The sequence below is a fragment of the Oryza sativa genome, chromosome 1, assembly GCF_034140825.1.
Source record: "Oryza sativa Japonica Group chromosome 1, ASM3414082v1".
Taxonomy (NCBI): Eukaryota; Viridiplantae; Streptophyta; class Magnoliopsida; order Poales; family Poaceae; genus Oryza; species Oryza sativa.
This window is the reverse complement of record NC_089035.1, coordinates 31664685-31688870: the sequence shown is the minus strand read 5'-3', so window position 1 is coordinate 31688870 and position 24186 is coordinate 31664685. Positions and strand designations below refer to the sequence as shown.

Genomic DNA, 24186 nt, shown 5'->3' with positions numbered 1-24186 from the left:
AGAAAGATAGACTCAAAGGAAAGTTACCAAGAAGTTGAAGCTCTTGCTAAATTTTCTCTAAAATCTCTATATGGTTATCCATTCCATAGGAATTTTAAAGGATTGAATATGATTCAATCCTTTATTTCAAAGGGCATCATAGGAAATTTTCCTATAGGATTGAAATCCTCTTAAATTTCTATGTTTTTCCTCCAATTCAAAAGGGCCCTAAAGAAACTTAAAATTGTGAGAAGCAAACTGTTTGATAGTTAACTTGTAAGAATTTGGTTTCTAGTTCATTTTCTGAATTCTACAACTATAATTTATCAGAATCTAAACCAAAAGCTGAAAGAGAGTTTCTGGTTATGGGATAAGCTACAACAGTTAGAAGCTTCCCCTCTCTTCCTCCCCGAACAAGCCATTTGATTACCAGACAAATAGTATATCGTAATGAATCAGGTTCACAGAGTTAAAATAGACTGCGGGCCTGTTTAGTTCATACCAAACTTCTTCCCAACTCCCAACTTTCCATCACATCACATCCAAAACTTTCCTACACACATAAACTCCTAACTTTTTTTCAAACTACCAAATTTCTCCAAACTTCTCCCCAATTTTAGAAACTAAACACAGCCTACGTCATATATTTGGATATAGACTACGTGTCCGTATGTTAACAGATTAGGTCCATATAAATAGAAAGGAACTGTGATTATTTTTCACATACGAACATACTGCGCATGTTGGGATGAGAGGACGGAAGAAGAACTACTCCACTTTTAAACTAGTAGATATATCCATATCTAAACGTTAAGATTATAGCAACTATTTAATCTAAAAATTGCCTGTTTTGTATCTTTTTATTTTTATTTTTTATCCTTTTTTCTATAATAAAGATGAAAGTGTAAAAACTGAAAGTATATTGAATGGGGAGAGAACAATAATGTCTTTACAGTGAACTGAAATTTATAATGAAATTTCAACCCCTTTACCTTTTGTTTGTTTTAACATCTCCTAAATTTTACTGTCCTCGTGGAGTATCTGAACTTGAAAATTCAAATGCCTATGCATGTGAAAAAAAAATAAGAAAAATCAACCACTTGCTTTTTCCCAACTATATACAGTTTCTAACCCTTGTTTTTTAGCTTCATCCCATCCCACCATAGTATCCCTAAAATTTCTCAAACCAAAAACACTGTATTTGAATCCGGGCGAAGCGAAAGCCCGGGAGGAGGTGGAGGCCGGAAAACTCTTTCGCCGACCTTCCCCACACGGCTTCACCCTAAGCCAGTGAGCCCAGGCGGCGGCGGCGGCGGGGCGGAATGGCGGAGCCGGACTGGATCCTGGAGAGGGAGCGGAGGCAGGTGGAGCAGATCCTGGAGCTTGACATGGAGGAGCTCCAGGTCGAGGAGGTCGACGACGCCGGCTCATCCTCCTCCTCCGAAGTCGACACCTTTCTCAGGTCCAAACGCTAAACTCGCTTCTCCTTTGCCATTTCCGCTATCCACCCATGGTTTGCTTAAACCGTGCCTTACACTGTTACACATTTCGGTGCGGGAGTTGGCTTTCGCGTTGATACGGCGAGAGGATTGACGCCGCGAGAGCTGCTCGTTGCTAGCAACTATTCTGAAATGAAATCAAATGTTAAGTTGCGCCTTCCCAAAGTAGCCTGAATCCAGACAGAGGCCATGGAGGTTAGGGTTGGGGAATTTTCCACAGGTTAGGATGAAAACAGATTAGACAACCGCTTGCTAGGATGTAGAAGTTAGACCCGGTTTGTTTAATGCTTGTGGCTTTCCCCAAGTTAATTTGTTCATCCCATAGGGCATTTCCACACTATTTGAATAGATTGCACAAAATCTACTCAGTTTGGCATCGTATGGTACTTAGATTTTGCTGATATAACTCAGCAATTCATGATTTTGCTGACATGTTTTGGGTTTTATGGAGTGATGAGGTAGTTTACATGTTACTTACGTTTTCGCTTAACTACCATTAATGGTATTCATGATGGAATGTGCCTTTCCCCAACATACCATACAGTCTAAATTTTTCACCCCTCAAGTTCGTTGGTAATCAACAGATGTAATTTTTTGCCACTTATTTAATTCTTATTTTTACAGAAACACTCATGGGGATGGAGGATCTAGAACTTCTGAAGCACTTGCATTCAATACGTCTGTGGTTTCGCTGCCCACCTGTGATGGTGGTAAGCATTCATGCTTATGTTAGTATATTTCCTGATTCTAGCTGCAACACTTACAAGTTTGTTTCCGCACCAGAGGTTCATGATGCCCCAGGCAGATTTGCTTTCTTGGATGGTGGTGTGGTTCTCTGTTTACCAATGTTTTATCTTCAAGGTAGCATTCCTATAACCCTGTGTTCCAACATAATAGTATAGAGCTTATCTCAATCTAAGCTTTAAACACCCAATTCAATCTCAAGTGTTGTTAGCTGATCCATGTCGTGCCTAATATTGAATGCTGAACTTGCTAAAGTTGTGTCCTATTGCAAACCAACAAAGTATACATGACATGTACGCATCCTTGCCATTCTTTCATCTTACTCTTGAACAGTCACACATTTAGTTGGCATCTGTAAACATAGCTGCCTGTATTAAAGGCTAATAGTTTGCAACTTTTGCAGGTGTTGTTTTGTTTCCTGAAGCTATCCTGCCTATTAGAGTAGTTCAGCCTAGATCTTTGACAGCTGTTGACAAGGCTGTCAATCATGTTGACGCTCCATGCATGATAGGTGTGGTGCGTGTCACTTGTCCTTGTTCTGCTGCCTTTGTTCTAGCTTTGTTTTTAATGGCAATTCTCCAATGTCAGGTTCATGTTTATCAACACACTAATGATGGACACCATGCTATTGCTTCAGTTGGGACAACAGCGGAGGTGTATTTTTCATAAAGCTCATTCAAACTAGAATGATATCTGTGCCTTGAAGTTTCATCTTGCATATTTGCTCATTTCTGAATTTCTGTTGTCTGTGTTATGTTTCCCTTTTGCATTTTAATCTTCTGATCCTCCTTTTGGTTTCTTTTGTGACCTATTTTGCTGCAAAAACACCAAACTAAGATAGAGTTTGCAGTGGTCAGGTAGTAAGGTCGGACAAAAAAAAAACTAAAAAAGAGAAAAGTTATATGCTTGTCTGAGATAGCGTTTGCAAATACCCATGCCATTGAAAAGATATACATCAATTCTGCAGAAAGAGACGATGAATTATCACAGGACCTGTCCATTCATTTCTAGATATCACGTAGTATGCACAGCTATAGTTGACTGCAGTCACAAATGTCTTACTAGGACATCATGATCACCATATTTGATCTTATCTGTGCGGTTATATGTTGTTCCTTCTAGTTCTATGCTGCACAATAATACAATATCCTTGGGCACAAATATGCACTACACACATGATCTTCATATTATAGATATGAACTTCTATAAATTTTATAAATGAGCCCAACAGATATGAACTTGATCATTTGAAATATGGCTGAAGTTATCTTTTTCCTTAAATCATTTATCTTCAACTGAACTGTGAAGCAGTGAAATTAATAATTTCTTCTGGATAGTCACATCAGCTTTTGATTTTGTTTTATGTCATAGATACATCACATTAAACAACTTGATGATGGCTCATCAAATGTTGTCACACGTGGTCAGAACCGTTTTCGCCTTAGACGCCGTTGGATCGATGCTGATGACGTTGTAAGTTCTAACATTTGGTTGAGAAATAAGATGTTCTGAACTGCAAATGATTGTCCTATGAAGTAGTGGTAAGAGAGCATATAATTCCATTTTATTAACCATGGGCAGCAATGGGGTGAAGTACAAATTATCGAAGAAGATACACCTCAGAGAACTCCAAGAGATGCATTTGGCCAGTTAGCTACAAATTATATTTTCAACCAGTGTGGCACATCGTTACTCAGTTTGGGTACATCTTGTTTCAGACAAGATGATCATGTGAACTCTGATCAAGATTGGGATTCTCTATCATCCACTAGTACTTCAAGTGAACATTCAGTAACAGATGCAAGAACATACTGTTCCTCAAATGAAGATGAAGATCTCATGCTTGAACAGTCTTGGCAGAAGTATGATTCTGTGAAAAGAAATGCTGAATTAGAGAATCCAGTCAAGCATAGCAACACAAGAGGCAAGGGTGAACCTTGCTTTCAATCCCCAAAATCTTTACCAACAAAAAACAAAGGTGCTGAACAACGCAGGCGGTTCTGTGCTGCTTATAGTTCAAAGCTGGCATTGCAGGCTCCATTGTCATTTTGGCCTCGCTGGGCTTATGAAATGTACGATTCATATTCCCTTGCTCGCAGAGTGGCAGGTATTGAATTATTTCACTACAGCTATTTCAATCCGTTTTGTCTTGTATTCATGCATTCTTTAGCCAAATAATATTCTTTCCCACTGGCTAACATGTCATTTGTTACTATGATTAAGATGTGATGTATGCATGACATTAAATTGGTTTTGTGGCAGATTTGTGGAGACAAATAGTTGTAAATCCAAGCATGGATGATTATGTGAGAAAACCAGATATTTTGTCATATCACATTGGAAGCAAACTTCCCATGTCATGTTCTGTGAGACAAGAATTGCTTGAGATCGATGGTATCTCATATCGGCTACAGAAAGAGATCCAGCTACTCAAGGCCTTTAACATCATAAGATGCAGAAATTGCCTGGTAATGATTAATTATTTTTTAAAATGTGATTCCACTGAAGTTCTGATCATAATTCAAGCTTATTTTTCCAATTATCCGGTGTTTTAATCTTGATTGCTGCAGTTTCACACTTGCACTTGGCTATAACTTGTGGGCTTACCTGTCTTTGGTTGCTGTCGCAAACATATGGTAGAGTTGTAGTTGGTTTGCTACACCATACCATGGCTGCAGGATAAGCAATAGTAACGATATTTAATCATACCGCTTCATCCAGATATCTGTTGGTTGTTGCCTGTGTTTTAAACAACCATGGTACCATACTACCAGGATTTCCGAGAGACAGGGTTTTGATCATCAAAGCACACTAGTATTCTGATTTACAGGTGATATCTAAGTCATGATTCAGTTCTCTGAATCATTATGTAAATGACAAAGGGACATGTTCTTTTAATCGCTTCTTCTCTACCTCTAAAGGGCTGGATCTCACTGGTTGATTTAAACTGGATTTGTAACAGAACTTCTTGGAATACTTTCAAGTTTTGACTAATATGGCAACAATTCCATTTCTTGTCGCAGGCTCTTATCTCAAGACGTAGTGATGGCCCTGTCGGTGCTTATGTCAAGCAGTTCAGCTGTGGGCAAGAGATGATGACAGTGTACAATGCAACTGGTCTTGCACTCCGTGGCGCTCCTTCCAAAGCTCACAGTTTGTTTCCAGGGTATGATTCTAATATATTCTACTAAACTCTATTACTCAAAAAAGGTTTGAAATCCAGCCTATCATTAACAGAAGAAATGAACATTGTTATTCGTTCTGTTTGATCCCGTTGTTACTTGCAAATCACAGGTGTTCAGTTAGCAGCAATTTCCTGTGTTCTTCCATACGCAACTATCATACCTGCACTCTGTTATTACCTCCATTCTAAAATATAAAAGTTTTAGGGTTAGGCACATGCATTAAGAAAGTGGATGAAATTAAATGAGGAAAGATTGTGTTTGGTTAAGAAAATAAAGTAGGTGGTGATATTAAAAGGTGAAAAGTTGTAATTGGTTGATAAGATAATGTAGTTAAGGAATTATATTTTGGAATAAATTTTGAATGTTAGAAGTTATACTTTTAGATGGGGAGAGTATACGCTGCTAACACAAAGACCTGTATTTTTTGCAGTTATACGTGGACGATTGCTCTCTGTGCTGCCTGTGAGTCCAACATAGGCTGGCTGTTCAGGGCGGAGAAGACAAATCTGCTTCCAAAATCCTTCTGGGGATTACGCAGCTCCCAAGTTTCAGATGACACACAATCAGGACATAACTGAACCTTAACAGTAAGTCAGGGCCCCATTTTGTAATTCGTATAGGTCTGCCTTTAATTTCCTTATAAGATTCTTTTTTTTTTCACCGGGAAGGCCGAAGGAGGCCAACCGAATATATTAACAAGAAATAAAAGTTACAAGAGAAAAAACATCAAAATGCACCAAGGTGCATTGCCACACACCACGCGCTACCACCCAAGCACAAACCGCTGAGGGTGAAACCTAGCACCAAACGACCCTCGCTGAGCGTGGCCGAACGCCGCTAGGCCTACGGCAACACCACAGAGACGAGGCTTCGAAAAACGATGCCACCATGGTGGTCACGACATCCAGGATGCCGCCATCGCCCATCTAAAAAGATGTGGTTTTTACCTAGAGAAGCTCGCCAAGAAAGGGAGAGGGTAACCCTCGACAACGCTCCAAGGAGATTACGACGCCCGAAGACGTAGCCGCTGCCGGCCCGGTGAACCACCGGACTAAGCTTTCGCCTGGGACCCTACGACCTTGACTGCAGATCGCCGTCCACCAACTCAGAACCACCACACGGACAAATGGCAGCACGTGGCATCCACCACACCGCACCGACACCCCTCCGTCGGTCGACTTCAACGAACCACCACCCCTGAAAACTGGCCCAGGACTCCTCCGTTCCACCACCCGCCGGCCGCCTCGCCATATTTGGCCGAAGGAGAACCCGGGACTAGGTGGCATTGCTTCGGCAGCCTGAGCTTCCCCCACTGACGAGCTGCCGCCTCAATCCAACCTAGAAACTCCCCGCAAAGAAGGGGAGGAGCTCCACGAAGGCTGAGGGTGCCGACCGGCAACGAGGAAGACGACCCACCGCCGCTAGCTCCCTTTGCACTGCCACTTGGCCGCCAGTGGTGCTGCTGCTTCGGACCGGCGCCACCCGCCGGCGCCCGCGAAGTCCGGCCGCCGCGCCTCACCTGGCCACCGCGACGGCATCCCGGCTGCCCAGCCACCACGCCGAGTCGCCACCGAGGCCTGGATGACCCACCGCGCCATGGGCTGGCGCCGGGCGGCCAGGCCGAGCGAGTGAGCGGGGGCGCCGCCGCCGCTCCGGGCAGGCTTAGCTGCCCGCCGCCTCCGAGCGCCCGCCACCTCCGCGACCCGGCCGGCCACGACGAGCCGCGGCCATCCGCCGCCTGCGCCCGCCGCTGACGAACCGCCTCTACGCCGAGCCGCAGCTGTCCGCCGCCTCCGCGCCCGTGCCGGGCCGGCCTAGCCGCAGCCGGCCGCCGCCTCGCCGCCTTGCCACCGGCCGCCACCACGACCGCATGCCGTCGCGCCACCTCAGGCCTTCTCGCGCCGCCGCCGGGCAGATCCAGGCGAGGGAGGGCCGGATCCGGCCATGGGGGCTCCGGATCCGCCGCCTCCTCCCCACCTTGCCGCCGTAGCCGCCATGGACCACACCGGTGGGGAGCTTCGTCGTCTTCGTCCTTCGCGCCGAGGAGGGAGACGCTACGAAGAGAAGAAAGCCTCGCCGCCACCTTCCCTGCCCGCTGCTGGCTTCGCCGCTGGCGGGCTCCAGCGGCGGCGAGGTGGGGAGAGGGAGGGAGAGAAGGCGCGGGCGGCTAGGGTTTTTCGCCCCCGAGCCGCCCGACGCGAGAGCGACGCGGGGATCAGGTTTTTCCCTTGGCTCTTTTCTCCCCTCCTTATAAGATTCGGTATGCTAGCTTTGCTAATCGTGCGGCTTTCTTGTATTAGACGCGAGAGTTTGTCAATAACATAGATGCCTGCGTATTACCCCACTTATCGTGCCCCAGCTGCCATGGTCCAGCATCTGGCACATGCCCAGAAAATTGTACATATATCACAGAATGTGCCTTGATGCTTTCGTTAAAAAATGCAAAAACAAACATGTTCATCCGTGTGTGGATAGTGTATACACCTTTGTTGCAATCGTACGAGCAATGCCATATACAAAGTAAAATCATACTGAACCAAATTCTGCAATAGCAGACTTGGGTTATTTATTACATGATGACAGGGCAAATATGTACAAGCACAGTTCAGGGATAAAATGCTACTGCCGTACGATATAGGTCCAACCGCAAATTATTACTGTAATACAAGACAGCATGCTGTAGCCAAATGAAGCTGTACACTAAGGTGAGCATCACTTCATCTATAAGAACGGTAAATGGGGCTGTACATGCAGCTCTCAGCGTACTTCACCAAGTCTTTTGGGCGAGGGAGATGGCTAGCCAATCCTGCATACAGAAGTGCGAAATAACTGTTGGTATGCGAGCATCTTGTTTTAGCTAGCGTGCTAATGAACCACATCAAAAGGAACAAATATTACCAAGGTCATAGGCTTTTGCAGCAACGCGGGCTGCGATGTTGGCTGATATCTTCCTGATGCAGGAAAAGGGTGGATAAATAAGGCCTTTGTCAACATGCTCTGGGGTCACCTGGTCAGCTAAGCCTTCAGCTGTCCAATGCCATGAAGGCAAAAACAAAACAAGCAAGAAAACAACAATAGCGTGGTTAGCACATTAGTAAAGTGGATGGGAAAAAAAACTCTTGGGCTCATATAGAATGCATTTACCAGCAGCAAGGATCATTTCATCTTTCACCCTTATCGCTCCTGAAATCACTACGCCTAGGCCAAATCCTGGGAATATATATGCATTGTTTGCCTATTCAAAGGGTAAAGAGTATGTTTAAATTGTCAAAAACCTGAGAACTAAAATTCAGGTGGGGAATCTCTCCCCTCCAGTGATTTATCAAAAAAATAATAATAATTGAGAACTGCACATGTCGTGCGCAAAGGTAATATCCCTAACCTGTGCAGGCACGAAAAGCTTGTCATTGTATTTAACTGGATCAAATGGACTTCCACTCCCAAATATTGCACGGCCCTGCATGATGTATCATTTGATAAGTTATAAAGCATAAATGCTTGTGACATAATTTACAGAAGTTTATAGTTCATATATGTGTTGATCTCAATGGGATAGATCATAGATGGCGTGAGGTTGCACATGGAATATCACCTTACTCCATGAATATGCCTGTTCAGCAGTACATTCAGATTGTGATGTTGGATTGGATAGTGCGAGGATGATTGGTCTCTGCATTATATTGGAACCAAGCTTTCAGTTCTTGAATGTGTCATTAATGTGACTTATTATGAGTCAATTATCTGAAGAGGTCAATGATTTTATTGTTACCTCATTAATTGAACTCATAGCCTCAATCACCTCTTTTGTGAAACTTTGACCCACACCAGCTGAACCTATCAATGCAGTCGGTTTGATAACCTAAAAAGATACAAATCAGTCTAGTGTGGTGGTGCCTGAAAGAAAAATGTATACTGATATAATATGCATCTCTTATGGTTCAAGTTTTGCACCTTAACAGCATCCAGTAGATCTTTGACTGGTTCATGCTCATGGGCATATCGCTTCTTAAAGGGCTGAAGAGAATCTTTACGTGAACTGACAATCAACCCCTGCAATGCATAAATCAACTCTCAATGGTCCAATTACCAAAGGATGCAAGTTAACACTGCGATATCATTATTATATTAACCTTTGAATCAAGTAGCCAGATCTTTTTGCGAGCATCTTCCACTGGAACTTTGGACTGAAAAAAAATCATAGCTAACGATTAATTGAGCCATCATAGACAAATTACCAAAAATCAAATTAGGTGAAGCTAGCAATCGAGTTACCTGATTTGATATCTCGAGAGCCACTAGTTCAGCAATGCCTGTACCAGCCTGCAAGAACAGGTAATCTATTTGGAACAATCTATAGGTTTTACATGATAGAACAAATTTTTGCTCGTCGGTGATTAAGAGTCAAATCACTAATTTACTGGTGGCATGCTTAGATTATTCACTATTCAAGCAAAAAAAAAAACTTTTTTGCATCTCAACTAGCAAGAAACAGAAAAGGTTTCTGAACAACTGAAGTTTTGAATTGTGATAAGTCCTATTCCTATGGCTAACCAACTCTACTGATAGGATAATCAGTCCAACTATTTATGTTTTTTTTTTGTTACTGACTATCTTCAATTATTCATTGCTACAGTTATGACAGGAATGTAAAAGCAATACTCAATGTATATTCTTATAATACAATACGCGATGTATAGATGGATGTTCAGAGTTCAGACATGTTGCAGCAGTCTAAAGTAAATGTGAGCAATGCAGAATGCACCCTCCATATCACTGAAAGGGAAGGTCAGCTTACCTCTCCTGCGCCAAAGAATAAGAATGTGTGATCAGCTAAAGTCCCACTGACAAATTTCTGAGCAGCAATGAGGCCTGCAAGCACTACAGCAGCCGTTCCCTGTTTACACCACAGTTTCATGGTTTACTCCTATTGTTGTGAAACCCAGTATAAATGCACATTCACTAGTTCGCTTTCATTTAGGAACTGTAACGAGACCAATACGAAGAGTAAAAAAGTGAGATCTGAACCTACTACCTGAATATCATCATTGAAGACAAGATTGTTTGCACGGTACTTCTCAAGAAGGGTAAATGCATTGTAATTTGCGAAGTCTTCAAACTGTAAAATAAAACAAATTGAACAATTGCCCATAGGAACAGCTCATTTACAGACCAAAGTTTTCCTCTTTCCTTTTAACATTTCCATACCTGGACTAGCACCTTCTGTCCATAGTTCTGCTTAATAGCAGCCATGAATTCATCCAGAAGATCACTATATTCCTAATTAAAGAAATAAAAACCAACTTTCATGACTGAAATCACAACCATATTGTTACATATCATTCATGAAAACTGAATGAGCATATCCAAGAAATAAGCATGAAACCTGGCCAGTGGCTCGTTTTTGTCTTAATCCAATGTAGAACTCGTCCTTCAGTAAATCCTCATTGTTTGTTCCCACATCAATGGTGATAGGTAAGCACTGGAATGCAAAATGGTGGGAAAATGCTACATCAATCTGCTATTCTGCTCATTGCTGAAGAAAACAATTGAAATGAAAATAACTTACAGCAGAAGGCCGGACACCTCCAAGGGCTGTGTATAGTGCAAGCTTTCCCACAGGGATTCCCATACCCTATATATGTTGCAATTTTCAACGAACATGGAAAAAAAAGTCATGTTAAGCAGCAAAGTAATAGCACTTTAAACAATCCAAATGCATGAAGGATCCTTATCAAAGCACAAATGTCAGGACTAATTTACTGACCTGGCAACCAAGATCCCCGAGACCTAAAATGCGCTCACCATCAGTAACAACAATAACCTGAATGCTCTTCTCTGGCCAGTTCCTCAGTAACTCCAATATTCTCCCCCTGGTACAAAAGCACCTCATTTTAGAAAATTGAAGATGATTTACACCTCAAACTTCTGCCATCAGTTTGTTCAAAATAAGTAAAAATTAACATAAGGTGAAGGGGCAAACTACCAACAGAAATGAGCAACAGATACAAATGATGGAAGAAACATACTTCTCTTTAAGACTGATGTACAGACCCTGTGGTCGTCTAAAGATTGACCCGTACTTCTGGCAAGCCTCGCCCACCGTCGGCGTGTACACAACGGGGAGCAATTCCTCAACGTTGTCGATCAGGAGCTTGTAGAAAAGCCTCTCATTCCTCTCCTGCAAACCAACCGTCCACCGGAACAACATGACATCCGTGCCTAGTAAACTGCAACCGATATCTAGTTTTCTTCTACCCTTCTGACGCTTTCTCTAAACAAGATGAAGCCAGAGCACACCTGAAGGTCCATCAGAGCCATGTAACGTTGCAGAGGAACCTGAAACTGCCGCACATTTTGCAGAAGCCTCTTCTCCTGCAGGTGATGCACGCTTCAGTGAGAAACGTCTACCGACAATGTTATCAGATGAATCGAGCGCTGGGGAAGTGGAAGGGAGCAAACCTGAAGTTCTTGGGAGAGCACGACTGGAGGCAGCAAACCCCGCAGGTAGTGGGCGTCTCGCTCTTTCTCCGTGAATGATAGCCCCTTGTTGTGCCGTGGATCCCTCAGCAGAGAGTGACCGCTAAAAAACCAAGTAGCAATCACAAAATTAACACCAGATCACATATGTGTAGACTGGTCGTTTACTTTCTTAGTTTAGAGCTGGACTGGGCTTATCATGGTCTGGTTAGTGGTTGATTGCTCATAGTTCAAACGAATTCATGAAGTAACTAGGAATATGTTGAAATGACTATGCGAGATCGTGTGATAGGAAAATCTCAAATTGAGCCCAGATAAGCTCAAAGCTACTAGTACTAGTGAAATCACTAATCACTTAATCAATAATCATTAGTTCAGTACTGAAAGTCTGATACGTTGGCAAAGCTTCTTCAAATGGCGCATGCACACATGTAAAACCATTTTGTCCCGACGCAAGAACAGAAGATCACAAGGCACAAGCCATGCATACCTGGCGACGCAGACGGCCCACGGCGTGATGGGCTGGTCCTCGGTGGCGCGGTCCTCGCCGTAGGCGTCCTCCACGCCACCGGTGGCCACCCCCGCCATCGTCGCAGCGCCGTTCCCCTCTCCTCGCCCCGCCATGCCGCTCACCGTCCTCGCGCCTTGCCTGCAGCGCCGCCGCCACCACCACCACCGCTTCGTCGTCTCTCGGAATGCAGCGCGAGAAGCCACGACGCGTAGTAGCTGGAGGCCTGGAGGAGCCCCGTGCCAGCAGCGTACATAGGAGCGCGCCCGCGCGCCGCGCGGCGGGCGCCGAGGCCACGATGACGCCGCCGCCCGCTTGTCCGGGGACACGTCGCAGGAGAGGTGGCGCCACGTAACCCCCGCGGTTAGGCCGGTTTCTGGAGAGTTACACGGGGCCGGGCCGGCCAGTCCGGGCCGCACCTGTGGCTGGATTGGCAAAATCGTGGGCCTTTTTTCCTCCACCGAGCCGGCCCGAGCGATCTCCGGCCTCAAAACCCGACCAACCTCAGTTCGGCTCGCGGCTCGTCGTCTCCTTCGTCCTCCACTTCCCCCTCCCACCCAAAGACGCGCAGCCAAATCCGACGCGTGCGGCGGTGCGACGCCGGCCGGGGTGGGGGACGCCATGAGCCGCACGCTCCTCTCCCACATCCTCCACCGCCCGCCGCCGCTCCTCGCGTACGCCGCGCGCTCCGCCGTGCTCCGAGACCTAGCGGCTGCTTCTGCTTTGCTTCCGAGTCCCTAACTTTCCTCCCTGTTGTTTGGCTTCGCAGGTCGAGGGGTGGTGGGCGAGGAGGAGCGCTCCCGTCCCGCCTCCGCACTCTCCGACTCAACTGCAGCGTGGCTGAAGCGACTGCCTCCGGCGACGAGGCGCCTGCTCCTCCGGCTAGGAAGTAAGCCCCTGGCCGCCTAGTGTTCGGCGTAATGCGTCTGGTAGGAAGAGGATTGCGGCAGGTTTCTGTGGTATTTTGTTGTTATGCGATGGCGTAGCCTATGATGTATAAGTAAGCGTTTGCTCTGGTTCAAGGCTAGTATGCGTGAGAAGTCACGGATGAAATTCTGTAAGGCTTGTAGCTTGACTGTGGTAGGACCAGCTTGTGATGTAATGCGCCTGTAGGGTGTTGTAATGAGTGAGTACAGAATTACTGAGGTGTTGGGAGGGGCTAAGAATGGCAATGCAGGAATTGAATTGCTGTTGAAGCCTGCAGTTCACTTGCTGCTCTTAGTGTATATACTTGTTTGTTAGAATACTTAACTGGTGTTGGATGAAGCAAGCTACCCATACCATTTGATCTGAATTCATTTATTTTTCTCTACTAGACACTAGTTGTTAAATTAACCGTCACTTAATTTTTTTCGTGCTTGAAATGACTCGATGATAAATTCCACAGAAAAATTGTACATATCCTAGTATCCAACAGGCTAAAGTGAACTTATTTTTTGCGCACCAAGGAAGAGAGCATGCCATCACAGCTCGCTTCTCTTGGTGTGCACAAAATGAAGGTGTACTCAGTTGACTGATTGTTTTTGTATTTACAACTTCCACAATTGGTGCCTCATATACAAATTCAGTGTTCATTTCATGTAGTATCAAGAAACAATGACATTTTTTCAGTCCGATGAATATCTTGATCCTAAGTTAGTTTACACTGTCAAATTAATTAGTTTCTTCATGATCTTATATATACACTTGTTTGCACTGCTCAAAGTCATGAAAATATTATTGATGGCTAGTGTGAAGCCAGAATAGCAAAAATAGCTATTTTGGATATGTTTCTCATAGGGAATATTTTTAGCAAGTATGAACATATAATGCATAAGGTAATCAAGAACTTTTGATTACATTGCATTTTTTTCATGATGCATCTTTTTTCATGTTGGCTGTTTAATTGTATTTGGATCAAATTTATTACTCTTATTTTATAGTTATTATTATAGTCATCCGTTTGCAGTGTGCTTCCAAAGCAATTGTTTTTATGTATTATAAGGTTTCATGAGAAAGAATGCAGTTTCTTTGCCCAAGTTCCATAGTAGCATCTATTCCCACGGGTCTACTAGTCGTAGTTGTGATTTTCTTCTTCTTTTTTTTTTCAGATAACAAAGTTCTGGCCTAGTCCTGATTAAAATATTTATACGCGTTTCACTAATTTGAACATCTATATTTATCTCTACTGACTGCAGGAAAAGAGTAGTTTCTGGTGTACAGCCAACAGGATTGGTACACCTTGGAAATTATCTTGGTGCTATTAAGAATTGGGTTTCACTTCAGGTAGTGGTTTGAGAACTGCATCTTATTATTCTTTAATTTTGATGGTAATAATCTCAAAAGAAAATTTTTCAGAAACCATGAAGCTAGTGATAAATAATCAATCTGTAGCTCAGTAACAAGGCAACCTCAAATTCTGACATTGTTCATCTAATTGAGATGCATTTGAGAGCTAAGCTAACTTATTGACTGATAATACACACTTTATCTGTGATACTTGACATCTTATGCATAGAAATTCCTTGCAGGATCTATACGAGACATTATTTTTCATTGTGGACTTGCATGCGGTAAGTTCTATCTGACCTCTTGGCATCCTACCAAAAAAATAATATTTATATTGTTTGTACAAGGTGTCACTTATTTTGTACTTTTATCTTTTCCTTGGTCAAATTAGTATGTTTCATTTTCCTTTAACACAAGCTGCTACATATTTGTGTAATATGTGGTGTCCATCTTTCACCAATGTTATTTATGGTAACCAAAGTGTTCATGATGTATATCCAAATTGCCGAGTTACCTTGCAGGATCAAGCAAGTGGTTCATGCTCATGTCTGATTTGTTTGTAGTTCATATTGCAATTTTTTTTTTGTCTTTACGATTCATTTTGTGGTCCTTTGTAAGCTTATCACGTTGTTTAAAATGTCTGCAGATTACGTTACCATATGAAGCACCACAGTTGTCAAAAGCAACAAGAAGCACTGCTGCAATATATCTGGCTTGTGGCATTGACAGTTCAAAGGTCTGCTTCACATATTTACATTATATGATGATGTTTGTTGCAGGTGCCCTTGTGGAGCTGAATGTTTTATGTTGTTTTGTGTCTTTACAGGCTTCTATATTTGTACAGTCTCATGTCCGTGCTCATGTTGAGTTGATGTGGCTTCTGAGTTCTTCTACTCCTATTGGTTGGCTCAACAGAATGATCCAATTCAAAGAGAAGTCACGCAAGGCGGTGCGTCATTCGCTGTATGACAGCTTCACCATCATCTTTTGTTTGAGCTGAATTCCTTTTCATATTACATAAGGGTCTAGAAAATGCAACAGCTCAATTCACAAGAGCACATGTTTTCAACATTTCCGAGATTGAATATTTGATGATTCCATAACACTGCCTGCTCAACAGATATGATATCATGTAGTTAAAAAACTGTTCTGCACCAGTAATATTCACATGGTGTGTTCCCTACTTAATTTTAATACCCTATCAAACCAGAGGAAGGGAAAGCATTACATAAAAATATCTTTTAGTGTATGCCTTCTACTTGTACACCACTACCATATGATTAGCGTAACAGCATTTTTGAGGCAGTAGTCATGTGAAGATCGTCCATAGTTCTAGTTTGTAACTTTCACACTGGACGCATTAACTCTTATTAATAGATCATAGGCACAGATAAATACCATTCTAACATTAGATTCTTTGCTTGGGTGTAACATCACTTATCTATCAGTTGGCTTTCCTATGTTCTGAACAATGTTTGGTCCTCAAGATTGCTTACCTGATTCAGTTAAAAAAAAAAAGATTGCTTACCTGACTGACACCAAATGATATTCATGCATCTCCCCTGATTTCTAAATTACTAGTAGACCACCTCTGTCATTCCTGAATGTGATGTGTAGTGCTTCTAAAAGTTTGAACCTCTGGCATTGCCATTTTACTGGAGCATTTATTCCACAATATTAGGAATCATGTGGTGCAGTTTCTTTTTTCTGCGTGCAAAACCCTCAACTCCTTATATCATGGTGTTGTACTGTTTAATCCGTCCTATTTTGGCAAATTTTTATTTTGTTGGGTTTATTTTTTTCTTATTTATAGGGTGATGAAAATGTTGGAGTGGCACTTTTGACTTATCCTGTTTTAATGGCTTCTGACATTCTCCTGTACCAGGTAAATATTACTCGTGGCTATTATTTTTCTGGGTTGTATTCTCAGTGATGTGTAGAAGCTAATATTAATAGATGTAGTTTAACAATTCAACTTTGTTATGGTTCTGTTTCTCTCCTTTCTATGATGCCAATAATAGCTAATGATTGCAGTCCGATCTGGTGCCTGTTGGTGAAGATCAGACACAACATTTGGAATTAACTCGCGAAATCGCTGAGCGTGTAAATAATCTATACGGTGGAAGGAAATGGAAGAAAATGGGAGGGTGAGAAAATTATATTATTTTATTCCACTTTTTTGTGTAAATAATCTATTGTAACGATTCTTTTTTGTATTTGTTCTTGCAGGAGAGGTGGTTCACTATTTAAGGTGTGTGCCATATTATTTATATATGGTTCAGCATCCATTTTATACCCTCGGAAGTCAGAACTGAACTTTGTTTTGCTTATTATACTTTCTTTTTGTTTATTAGGTTCCTGAAGCCCTTATACCTCCAGCAGGGGCTCGTGTTATGTCCTTAACCGACGGTCTCTCCAAGGTAGTTAGCCATACTCATTATCATTTTAATCCTGATCACAAAAAATGAAACTACTAGGACTTTTTTGTTATTAAATTACTTATTGAAGTGTCATTACACCACTAGTATTGATGCTCATTCATTAACATATAAACAATAACTTGCAGAGCTGATTCCAGGCATCTATATTTTATACTTTCTGCTCAGTGTGCTGTATATCTCTGCCATACTGACCTTTGTTCTGTTTATTCATGTTAGATGTCGAAGTCTGCTCCTTCAGATCAGTCTCGTATTAACCTTCTTGATCCAAAAGATGTAAGGGCACCAAGAATTGAATTCCCTGATGTGTTTCGTAAATATAGTGCATAACTAATATCAAATTTTATTACGCTAGCACATGGTAGAAGGTGCATTTTTGTGGGATAAGTTGCCAACAAACATGAAGTAATACAGACCAGTCTATTAGAAGATGATGTAAATTTCTTTTCCTAGGTTCTTGGCATCGCACTTTCTCTAAGACAGCACAGACTTCAGATCTTTAACCTGAGCCCGTTAGAAGGCCTCTTGTATTTGTGAACCAACTTCCCACCAGTTATGAACTCTGACTGAATGCACCCATTTAGTTGTAACAGTCTATCAGAAATCCCAAAGATTTTTTTTTCCTCGGCAAAAGTCTTTTACCTGAGCCTGGTCTAGCCTTGTGATTGAAAAATCGTTTCCCACATTTGTGAACTCTGATTGGATGCACCCATTCGCTTGTAAGATGAAATTTTACACAAAAATAAAAATCTGGGCCTAGATACTAGGTAGGTCATGTTTCCATCTACCAGGGACCATGCTTATGTTGTTTGTTCTGCATCTGGATTTATCCTGACAGTTGTCTGTGTTTTGCAGGTTATCATGAATAAGATTAAGCGCTGCAAAACTGACTCGTTCCCAGGGTCTGTAGTCTGTGACCTCTCACACGCTCTCACACACATATGTAGCCTTTGGTACATAAGAAACTCATTCATTTGACCTTGTACCTTTCAGCTTGGAATTTGACAACCCAGAGAGGCCTGAATGCAACAATCTTCTCTCGATCTACCAGATTATTACAGGGAAAACTAAAGAGGTGGCCAATCTTTACATGCATGCTTTGCAAACCTAACCAACCAGAGCGTGAAGCAGGGTCACCTGCACATGATGGTTTCTTTCGTGTCCAGTCCAGCGTCATGTTTTCTTGTTGACGATGACAAGATAATTTTCCTAGTTCACTATCCAAGAAGTTGATCGTTTCAATAATTTTATTTTGACAGGAAGTTATCAGAGAATGCGAAAATATGAACTGGGGGTCGTTCAAAACAACTCTTACAGATGCATTGATTGATCATCTGCAACCTATCCAGGTATTCCAATCCCAGGAAACGTTCTGATAGCACAGCTCATTGCTTACCATAATTATTGTACTTGATACCGTGGTCTGCTAATCATTTTTTTCTGGGTCGAGTAATCAATTTCGTTTCTACATCTCCCTCTTTTCACCCGTCTAGGTCCGCTACGAGGAGATAATGTCTGATCCTGGTTATTTGGATGGTGTTCTCTTAGAAGGATCAGGAAAAGCTGCTGAGATAGCAGACATCACCCTCAACAACGTATACCAAGCCATGGGTTTCTTGCGCAGATAGCATGCGCTTCAACCATCCGGAACATTTCAAAGATTTTTTACGAGGTCAAAAAGTTTTGTTCGGTCTGTGTTACTTTGTTCCCCTTACCATTGGCCTTAAGATTGTTTTTATGCACATATTGGCCTTACTAGATTTACAAGAGCTCCATTCTCCAAATTTTATAGGAATATCAATCGTTTTGCTTGATGTTACGTAGTAGCCTCTTTGTTTCTGGCTCTACAAAAACCTGTATGGTCCATTAAATTTCTCATCTTAATGACACTGATTTCTTTGAAGTTTTGAGTTCAATGTTGGCTCCATGACTGAATGGTATTTGGACGTAAAAAGTAACATGTTTACGTGGACTGTTTTGACATTTTGCACCCATTGAAGTGTAGCTAACAAAAGGTGAAAGCACATAACACAAACTAAAATGTCGAAATTTTGTTTTATCTTTGTTTACTGTTCCTATTTGATACAGTTTACTTTCCACTCTGTAGCTATCAAAGGTACATGTACCCTTTATTCCCTCGAGTCCTATTTTGATACAGTTTACTTTCCAAAGCTTTGCTCTTCACCCTTCGCTCTTTGGATTTAAAACCCACAAATTCCTCTATTTTTCTTCCTTTTTTTTGTTCCAAATAAGTGACATGAACATTTCATTTATCGCAGTCAACGATTACCAGTCCCCCGAGTAGAAAGCATAGTTCCATTTCCACCGCTTCCCCAACAGTTGTTTATGTTAACCCTCCACTTAGGACTAGCGAGGCCTGGTTGATGACCCTAGCAATCCTGTAAATCTCATGCTGCACAGATCGCCAGGATTCGGACGTATTCGTCCTCTCTGCCATCTGAATGGCATCATCAACACCTGGATACACCTGCGCTCCGTAATCATCATGCAGTGATGGTGCATAAATCTGCGTTGTTTTGTTCCCCATAAGTAAAGCACTCAGCAGTTTTTTAAAAAAAAATAAAGAAAAGGAAAAAACTACAGCAGTTCATCAACCAACAATATTGGCACAAAAAACTTACCAGGTGTTTGTACCATGGCCTCCCAGATAGTCCTTCTCGATCGGTGAATGCTCGCTCCGTCATCATCAACCGCTCATTGAGATCTCTGACCTTCAGGGGATTGTTTCTCCAGGGGTTCCAAACTTTCCTTGTCTGTAAGGCCTAATAGGAAAGGGAAACAGGAAGCTTAAAGTTTTTTCCTTTTGAGCGGAGAGCTTAAAGTTGAAACTATGGATCAGGCAACAGCATGCAACAAACATAAGAAAAGACACCTTCATTTCAGAATCCATTTGTAGAGCTGCCCTTTTGAACTCGGCGATTGACTTTTGCAGGGGAGATGAGCTGACAGGCACTCCCAGCAATCTCTTATTTATATCGATTGCACCCTTCTGCGAATTGAGAGCAACCATTATGACACTAGATTTGGACTTCTCATAATGCATAGAAGTTGCATGGTTTTGAAAAAGAAAATCATTAAATTTGTTTGAGAACAGAACGATAAGTTACCTCAAGCTCTACAGCATAAGTGCTGTAGTTGAAGGGTAGGATCTCCTCATCGGAAAGCCTCAGGGCGACAAGCCCCCACATGCTTGCCGCTGCAGAGAGAGAGAACGTTGACTCGAAATTTTGGCAAATGGAGATACATTAACATGATCGTTTTCAGTTCATCAACTCAAGCAAAAGTATAAATGATGGAGCACACATAAATTTTTATACCAAAAGTTACTTGCATACTTAATTTATTAGGCAATTATATAAATGCAGTGGAACATTGCAAGTTCTCAGTACATGTGCACTACAACAATACATCCGTACTATATCCAAGTTCTACATATAGTTTGGCCAAAAAGGTAAGATATGAATATAATTGCATAGAAAACTATGAGGTTCAATTCCCAGCAAAGCAGAGAATGTTTCAATATTCATGTTTCTTCATACAAAGTTGAAAAAACATGTACATGAAAATGTCATGCCATCATGCTTCCCCCAAGAACAGACACAGCTGCCATGACAAATATACATAAAGTAAGATATAGCCATACAGGGGTACCTGCGACGTGCCTGCGGAACAAGGGATCTCCGAACTTCTCCATCCACACAAAGTCATCATACAAGCTATGGTAGACCGCATATTCTGCAAACAAGCAGCACACTTGTTTGATTCATCTAATCAGTAACGGATCTAAAAATTTTCTTGAGCCTAGGCAAACCTAACAGCGGGTGAAGCATGCACATAAAACCTTGACCATTAATCACAAACACAAGTAGATTTGGCATATAAAACCTTGCTTTGCGCTGGTTGATCATGCGTGTTGGGCTCCATTAGATTGAACGAAGCAAGGTAATTAGCTGTGTAATTAACGAGCAATATGCTGAATGCCATGGAGTAATACGCTGCTGCAGGTCTAGGAGCCCGGGCACCTGCCCATGCTGGCCGGGCCCTGGCTCCACCACTGCATCTAATAAATATTCTCAATTTGCCTAAAAACACTCAATCTTGAAAGGAATGAATAGTGTAGTTGATTAAGAAACATAGGATAAACCTGATCCCATAGAAATGTCAATTGAAGGGATACCAATGTGTTGAACAAAGGCAGAATAATCTGATCCTCCACCTCCTATTCTTCCAATCTTAATCTGCATGTGTATCATCAGCATATGGTTAAGAGGGATAGAGACTAGTATAGGCTATACATGCATCTACTCTTTACGCGAGCATGTGTAACAACAATTGCTCTAGCTGAACTTGAAATGCTTACCATGGAAGAACTATCAGAAGCCATCCATAAGTCATACAGACTTTGTGTCTCATTATCTGGATTTTGAACCTTCCCAAGTAAGATACGAGACGTAGCATATTTAGAGAACCGATATAGTTGATAGCGAAAAAAGTCAAACTAACAATAAAACTATAGTTGATTGATATTCATACCAACAGAAAAAATAAATTAGATATCTGTATCAGTAACCAAAAAAAATTGCAGCAAAGATCACTTGTAACTTTTTGTCATGCAACATTCTGTTATTGACTAAAGGAAATTCATCTAAAACTGGAATACCTGTTTACTCGCCTCCTTAAGCAACTCATCAAGTTGAGGAGTAGCTGATGCATAAAACCCTGCACCATACACTGCAGAATCAACATTCAGGTAAGCAACAGTTCTTGAAGTTAGCATAGCCCTGTTCTCTTCAACCCATTCAGTGGATCCAACCTTCATTTTCAAACAAAAGAAATAAGAATATAGATTGACATGTGAATTACTTCTGATAATAGTCACAGAGAGAGAGAGAGGTACCAGTCCATACTCTTCGGCATCCCAGTTACACAAGATGATGGTCCGTCGAGGCCTCCAACCCTTCTTTTGTAGCTCAGAGAACCTTTGAGCTAACTAAATAGCCACAGATCATAAGTTCAATGAAATAAAAAGTGTCAATAGGGTAACCAGATATTGCATACCTCAAGCAAGGCTGCTGTTCCACTGTTCGGATCAACTGCCCCAAAAGTCCATGCATCACGATGATTACCAAGGATTATATAGCTGCGTGAGTTTCATAATTATTTTACTGCATTGTTTTCTTATTGACTCATAAATTCATCACTACTAGGCACTTATTCAGAATGGTGATTTTTTTTTTTGGACTGAAGAAGGTAGAGAGGCTCTACCTTGTAACCATTTTATTAATGGTAGTCAAGGTGTTACAGCAAGAGTACATTAGAGTGGAAAAACAACGGAAGACAATGAAAGGAAACAGAAGAAGGAAAAAGGAAACAGAAGAAGAAAAAAAGAAGAGGAAGAAAAATAATAATAAGAAGAAGAAGAATAGGAAGAAGTAGGAAATAAATGTTGATTTTTTGATGAAAATTCAGAATGGTGATCAACAACGAAATGTAAAACAGTTCTCTTTCAGTTTCTATGGTTCCGCTTTATTAAATGAGTAGGGCATGAACTTTACACTCTTCAAGGCGAACACTGAACAGTGGCCGAGTTGGGGATATTGAACTCTCCGGACAGAAAATATGGGCAGTACAGTATTAGAGCATAAAGTTTACCGTTCAGGTTCTTCTTTCCCTTCGATCACTGAGATGACATTCTGAATAGTAGCCATTGTCTCGTTCCCCTGCAAACAGTGCCACCCAAATATCATCACTACCTCGAGCCATAAAAGGATTATAAAGCATCTCACCTTTACAGTCCAATTCATCGACAGCAACTTACAATGTAGGTGAGATTGAGCACCGCCGGCCCGGGCCCGAGCCGGTAAACCGGCGAGCCATCTCCGCCTTGCCAATCCTTGGGCGCGACATCACCGCCGATAAGCTGTAGTATAGCCTCCCCATCTCTTCCCGACACAGGCAGCGCCGGTATCCCCGGCATGTCGTCGGTGGCCATCGCCTCCGGGATGCTCACGCGCTCGCACCCTTCGGACGACGCCCACATCGGCGTCGTGGGATCCCCCACCCCCTTGAACGTGCTCCCGACCTGCACACCGGTGGGCGGCATCCATGGACCATCCGGGAAGGCCTCCCCCGCCGCGTAGTCCTTGGCATCGGTGTATATGACCGCCGCCGCCGCGCCAGCTTTCCGGGCGTTTATCACGATGTCGCCGCGGTACACCTTGCCGTAGCGCGCGAGGACGACCTTCCCGGTGACGTCTACGCCGCGGGCGGCGAGGTAGGCGAAATCCTCCGGGCGGCCGTAGTTAGCGTAGACGGCCTCGGCGGCGACCGAGCCGGACGCGGCGTAGGCGAGGAAGGTGGGGACGGCCTCCGCGGAGACCGCGGCATAGGGATCACCGGGGTATGTGTCCTGCACCAGCGCAAAGGGGGTGGTGGCGTGGCCTGGCGCCGAGAGGGAGAGGGAGCGGTGGACCGGGTAGGCGAGGAGGACGGAGTAGGGCACGACGCGGGTGGGGAAGGAGAGGGAGGAGAGCGCGGAGACGACGTGCTCGGCGGCGCGGGCGTTGGCCTCGGTGCCCGCGAGGTGGGGGCGGAGGGTGAGCGCGTGGAGGTGGGCTGCCGCGGTGTCGTTGGATCCGAGGGAGAGGAAGAGCGAGCGGTAGTACGACGGCGCGGGCGCGACGAGGAGGTGGTACGATGCGGCGAAGGCCGCCGCAACGAGGAGCGGGAGAGGGTGGAGCCGCGCCACCGCTCGGCCGGGAGGAGGAGGTGTGGGGGGTATGAGCGGCGTCCGCGCGGAGGAGGACCCGTCGTCTTCGGGCGGCGGCGGCATGGCCGCGTCGGGCAACGCGGCGGTAGACTCGCCGTTACACTAGCTTGAGTGCTTGACTACCACCAGGGTGGATGGAGACGCCGAGCAGAGTGAGCCGAGGTGATTCAGGTGACAGGTCAGGTGAGCCGTGAGGCCGGCCGCTGGGAGGAGCTGAGCGCGTGTGCCGCTGACGGTGTGGGGCCTACCACTACCAGGGTGGATGCTTTATCCTTCGCCTTTTCCGACGGCGTGGGCC

General features: G+C 43.4%; 4 protein-coding genes across 6 annotated transcripts; 2 read left to right on the top strand and 2 right to left on the bottom strand.

The window, feature by feature from the left end:
- Positions 1–1215: 1215 nt before the first annotated feature.
- On the top strand, positions 1216–10444 carry LOC4326165 (uncharacterized). The gene is made up of 11 exons (XM_015758577.3): positions 1216–1441; positions 2103–2188; positions 2262–2339; positions 2626–2738; positions 2811–2876; positions 3594–3695; positions 3804–4329; positions 4485–4690; positions 5246–5388; positions 5838–5994; positions 10041–10444. The coding sequence occupies exons 1-10, from the start codon at positions 1302–1304 to the stop codon at positions 5983–5985; spliced, it is 1608 nt and encodes a 535-aa protein (XP_015614063.1). The 5' UTR covers positions 1216–1301; the 3' UTR covers positions 5986–5994; positions 10041–10444.
- On the bottom strand, positions 7922–12620 carry LOC4326552 (NADP-dependent malic enzyme). The gene is made up of 19 exons (XM_015758567.3): positions 12375–12620; positions 11867–11987; positions 11705–11779; positions 11434–11585; positions 11172–11277; positions 10974–11039; positions 10791–10886; positions 10613–10684; positions 10440–10523; positions 10203–10301; positions 9680–9727; positions 9538–9591; positions 9359–9457; positions 9177–9266; positions 9000–9077; positions 8790–8864; positions 8552–8642; positions 8306–8434; positions 7922–8213 (listed from the first exon to the last, which is right to left on the bottom strand). The coding sequence occupies exons 1-19, from the start codon at positions 12506–12508 to the stop codon at positions 8125–8127; spliced, it is 1758 nt and encodes a 585-aa protein (XP_015614053.1). The 5' UTR covers positions 12509–12620; the 3' UTR covers positions 7922–8124.
- A 290-nt stretch (positions 12621–12910) lies between these two features.
- Positions 12911–19001, top strand: LOC4326551 (tryptophan--tRNA ligase, chloroplastic/mitochondrial). Of its 2 annotated transcripts, none has more exons than XR_010734808.1 (15): positions 12911–13066; positions 13162–13281; positions 14570–14657; positions 14903–14944; positions 15307–15396; positions 15487–15609; positions 16474–16545; positions 16695–16807; positions 16890–16911; positions 17015–17080; positions 17318–17374; positions 17954–18000; positions 18092–18247; positions 18358–18447; positions 18592–19001. XR_010734808.1 is itself a non-coding variant. In XM_015758586.3 (15 exons), exons 1-15 carry the CDS (start codon positions 13014–13016, stop codon positions 18724–18726), a joined length of 1200 nt encoding a protein of 399 aa, XP_015614072.1. In that variant the 5' UTR covers positions 12911–13013; the 3' UTR covers positions 18727–19001. The 2 variants fall into 2 exon arrangements, 1 of the variants encoding a protein (XP_015614072.1); XM_015758586.3 differs by having other exon boundaries at positions 18092–18173.
- Positions 19002–19124: 123 nt separating this feature from the next.
- LOC4326550 (probable glutamate carboxypeptidase LAMP1) lies at positions 19125–24069 on the bottom strand. 2 transcript variants are annotated; one of them, XR_001540541.3, is made up of 13 exons: positions 22938–24069; positions 22772–22839; positions 22178–22259; positions 22017–22109; positions 21780–21932; positions 21480–21548; positions 21264–21357; positions 21005–21069; positions 20771–20854; positions 20227–20315; positions 19992–20108; positions 19741–19881; positions 19125–19625 (listed from the first exon to the last, which is right to left on the bottom strand). XR_001540541.3 is itself a non-coding variant. In XM_015758555.3 (12 exons), exons 1-12 carry the CDS (start codon positions 23949–23951, stop codon positions 19443–19445), a joined length of 2187 nt encoding a protein of 728 aa, XP_015614041.1. In that variant the 5' UTR covers positions 23952–24069; the 3' UTR covers positions 19125–19442. The 2 variants fall into 2 exon arrangements, 1 of the variants encoding a protein (XP_015614041.1); XM_015758555.3 differs by lacking the exon at positions 21005–21069.
- Between the last annotated feature and the right edge of the window lie 117 nt (positions 24070–24186).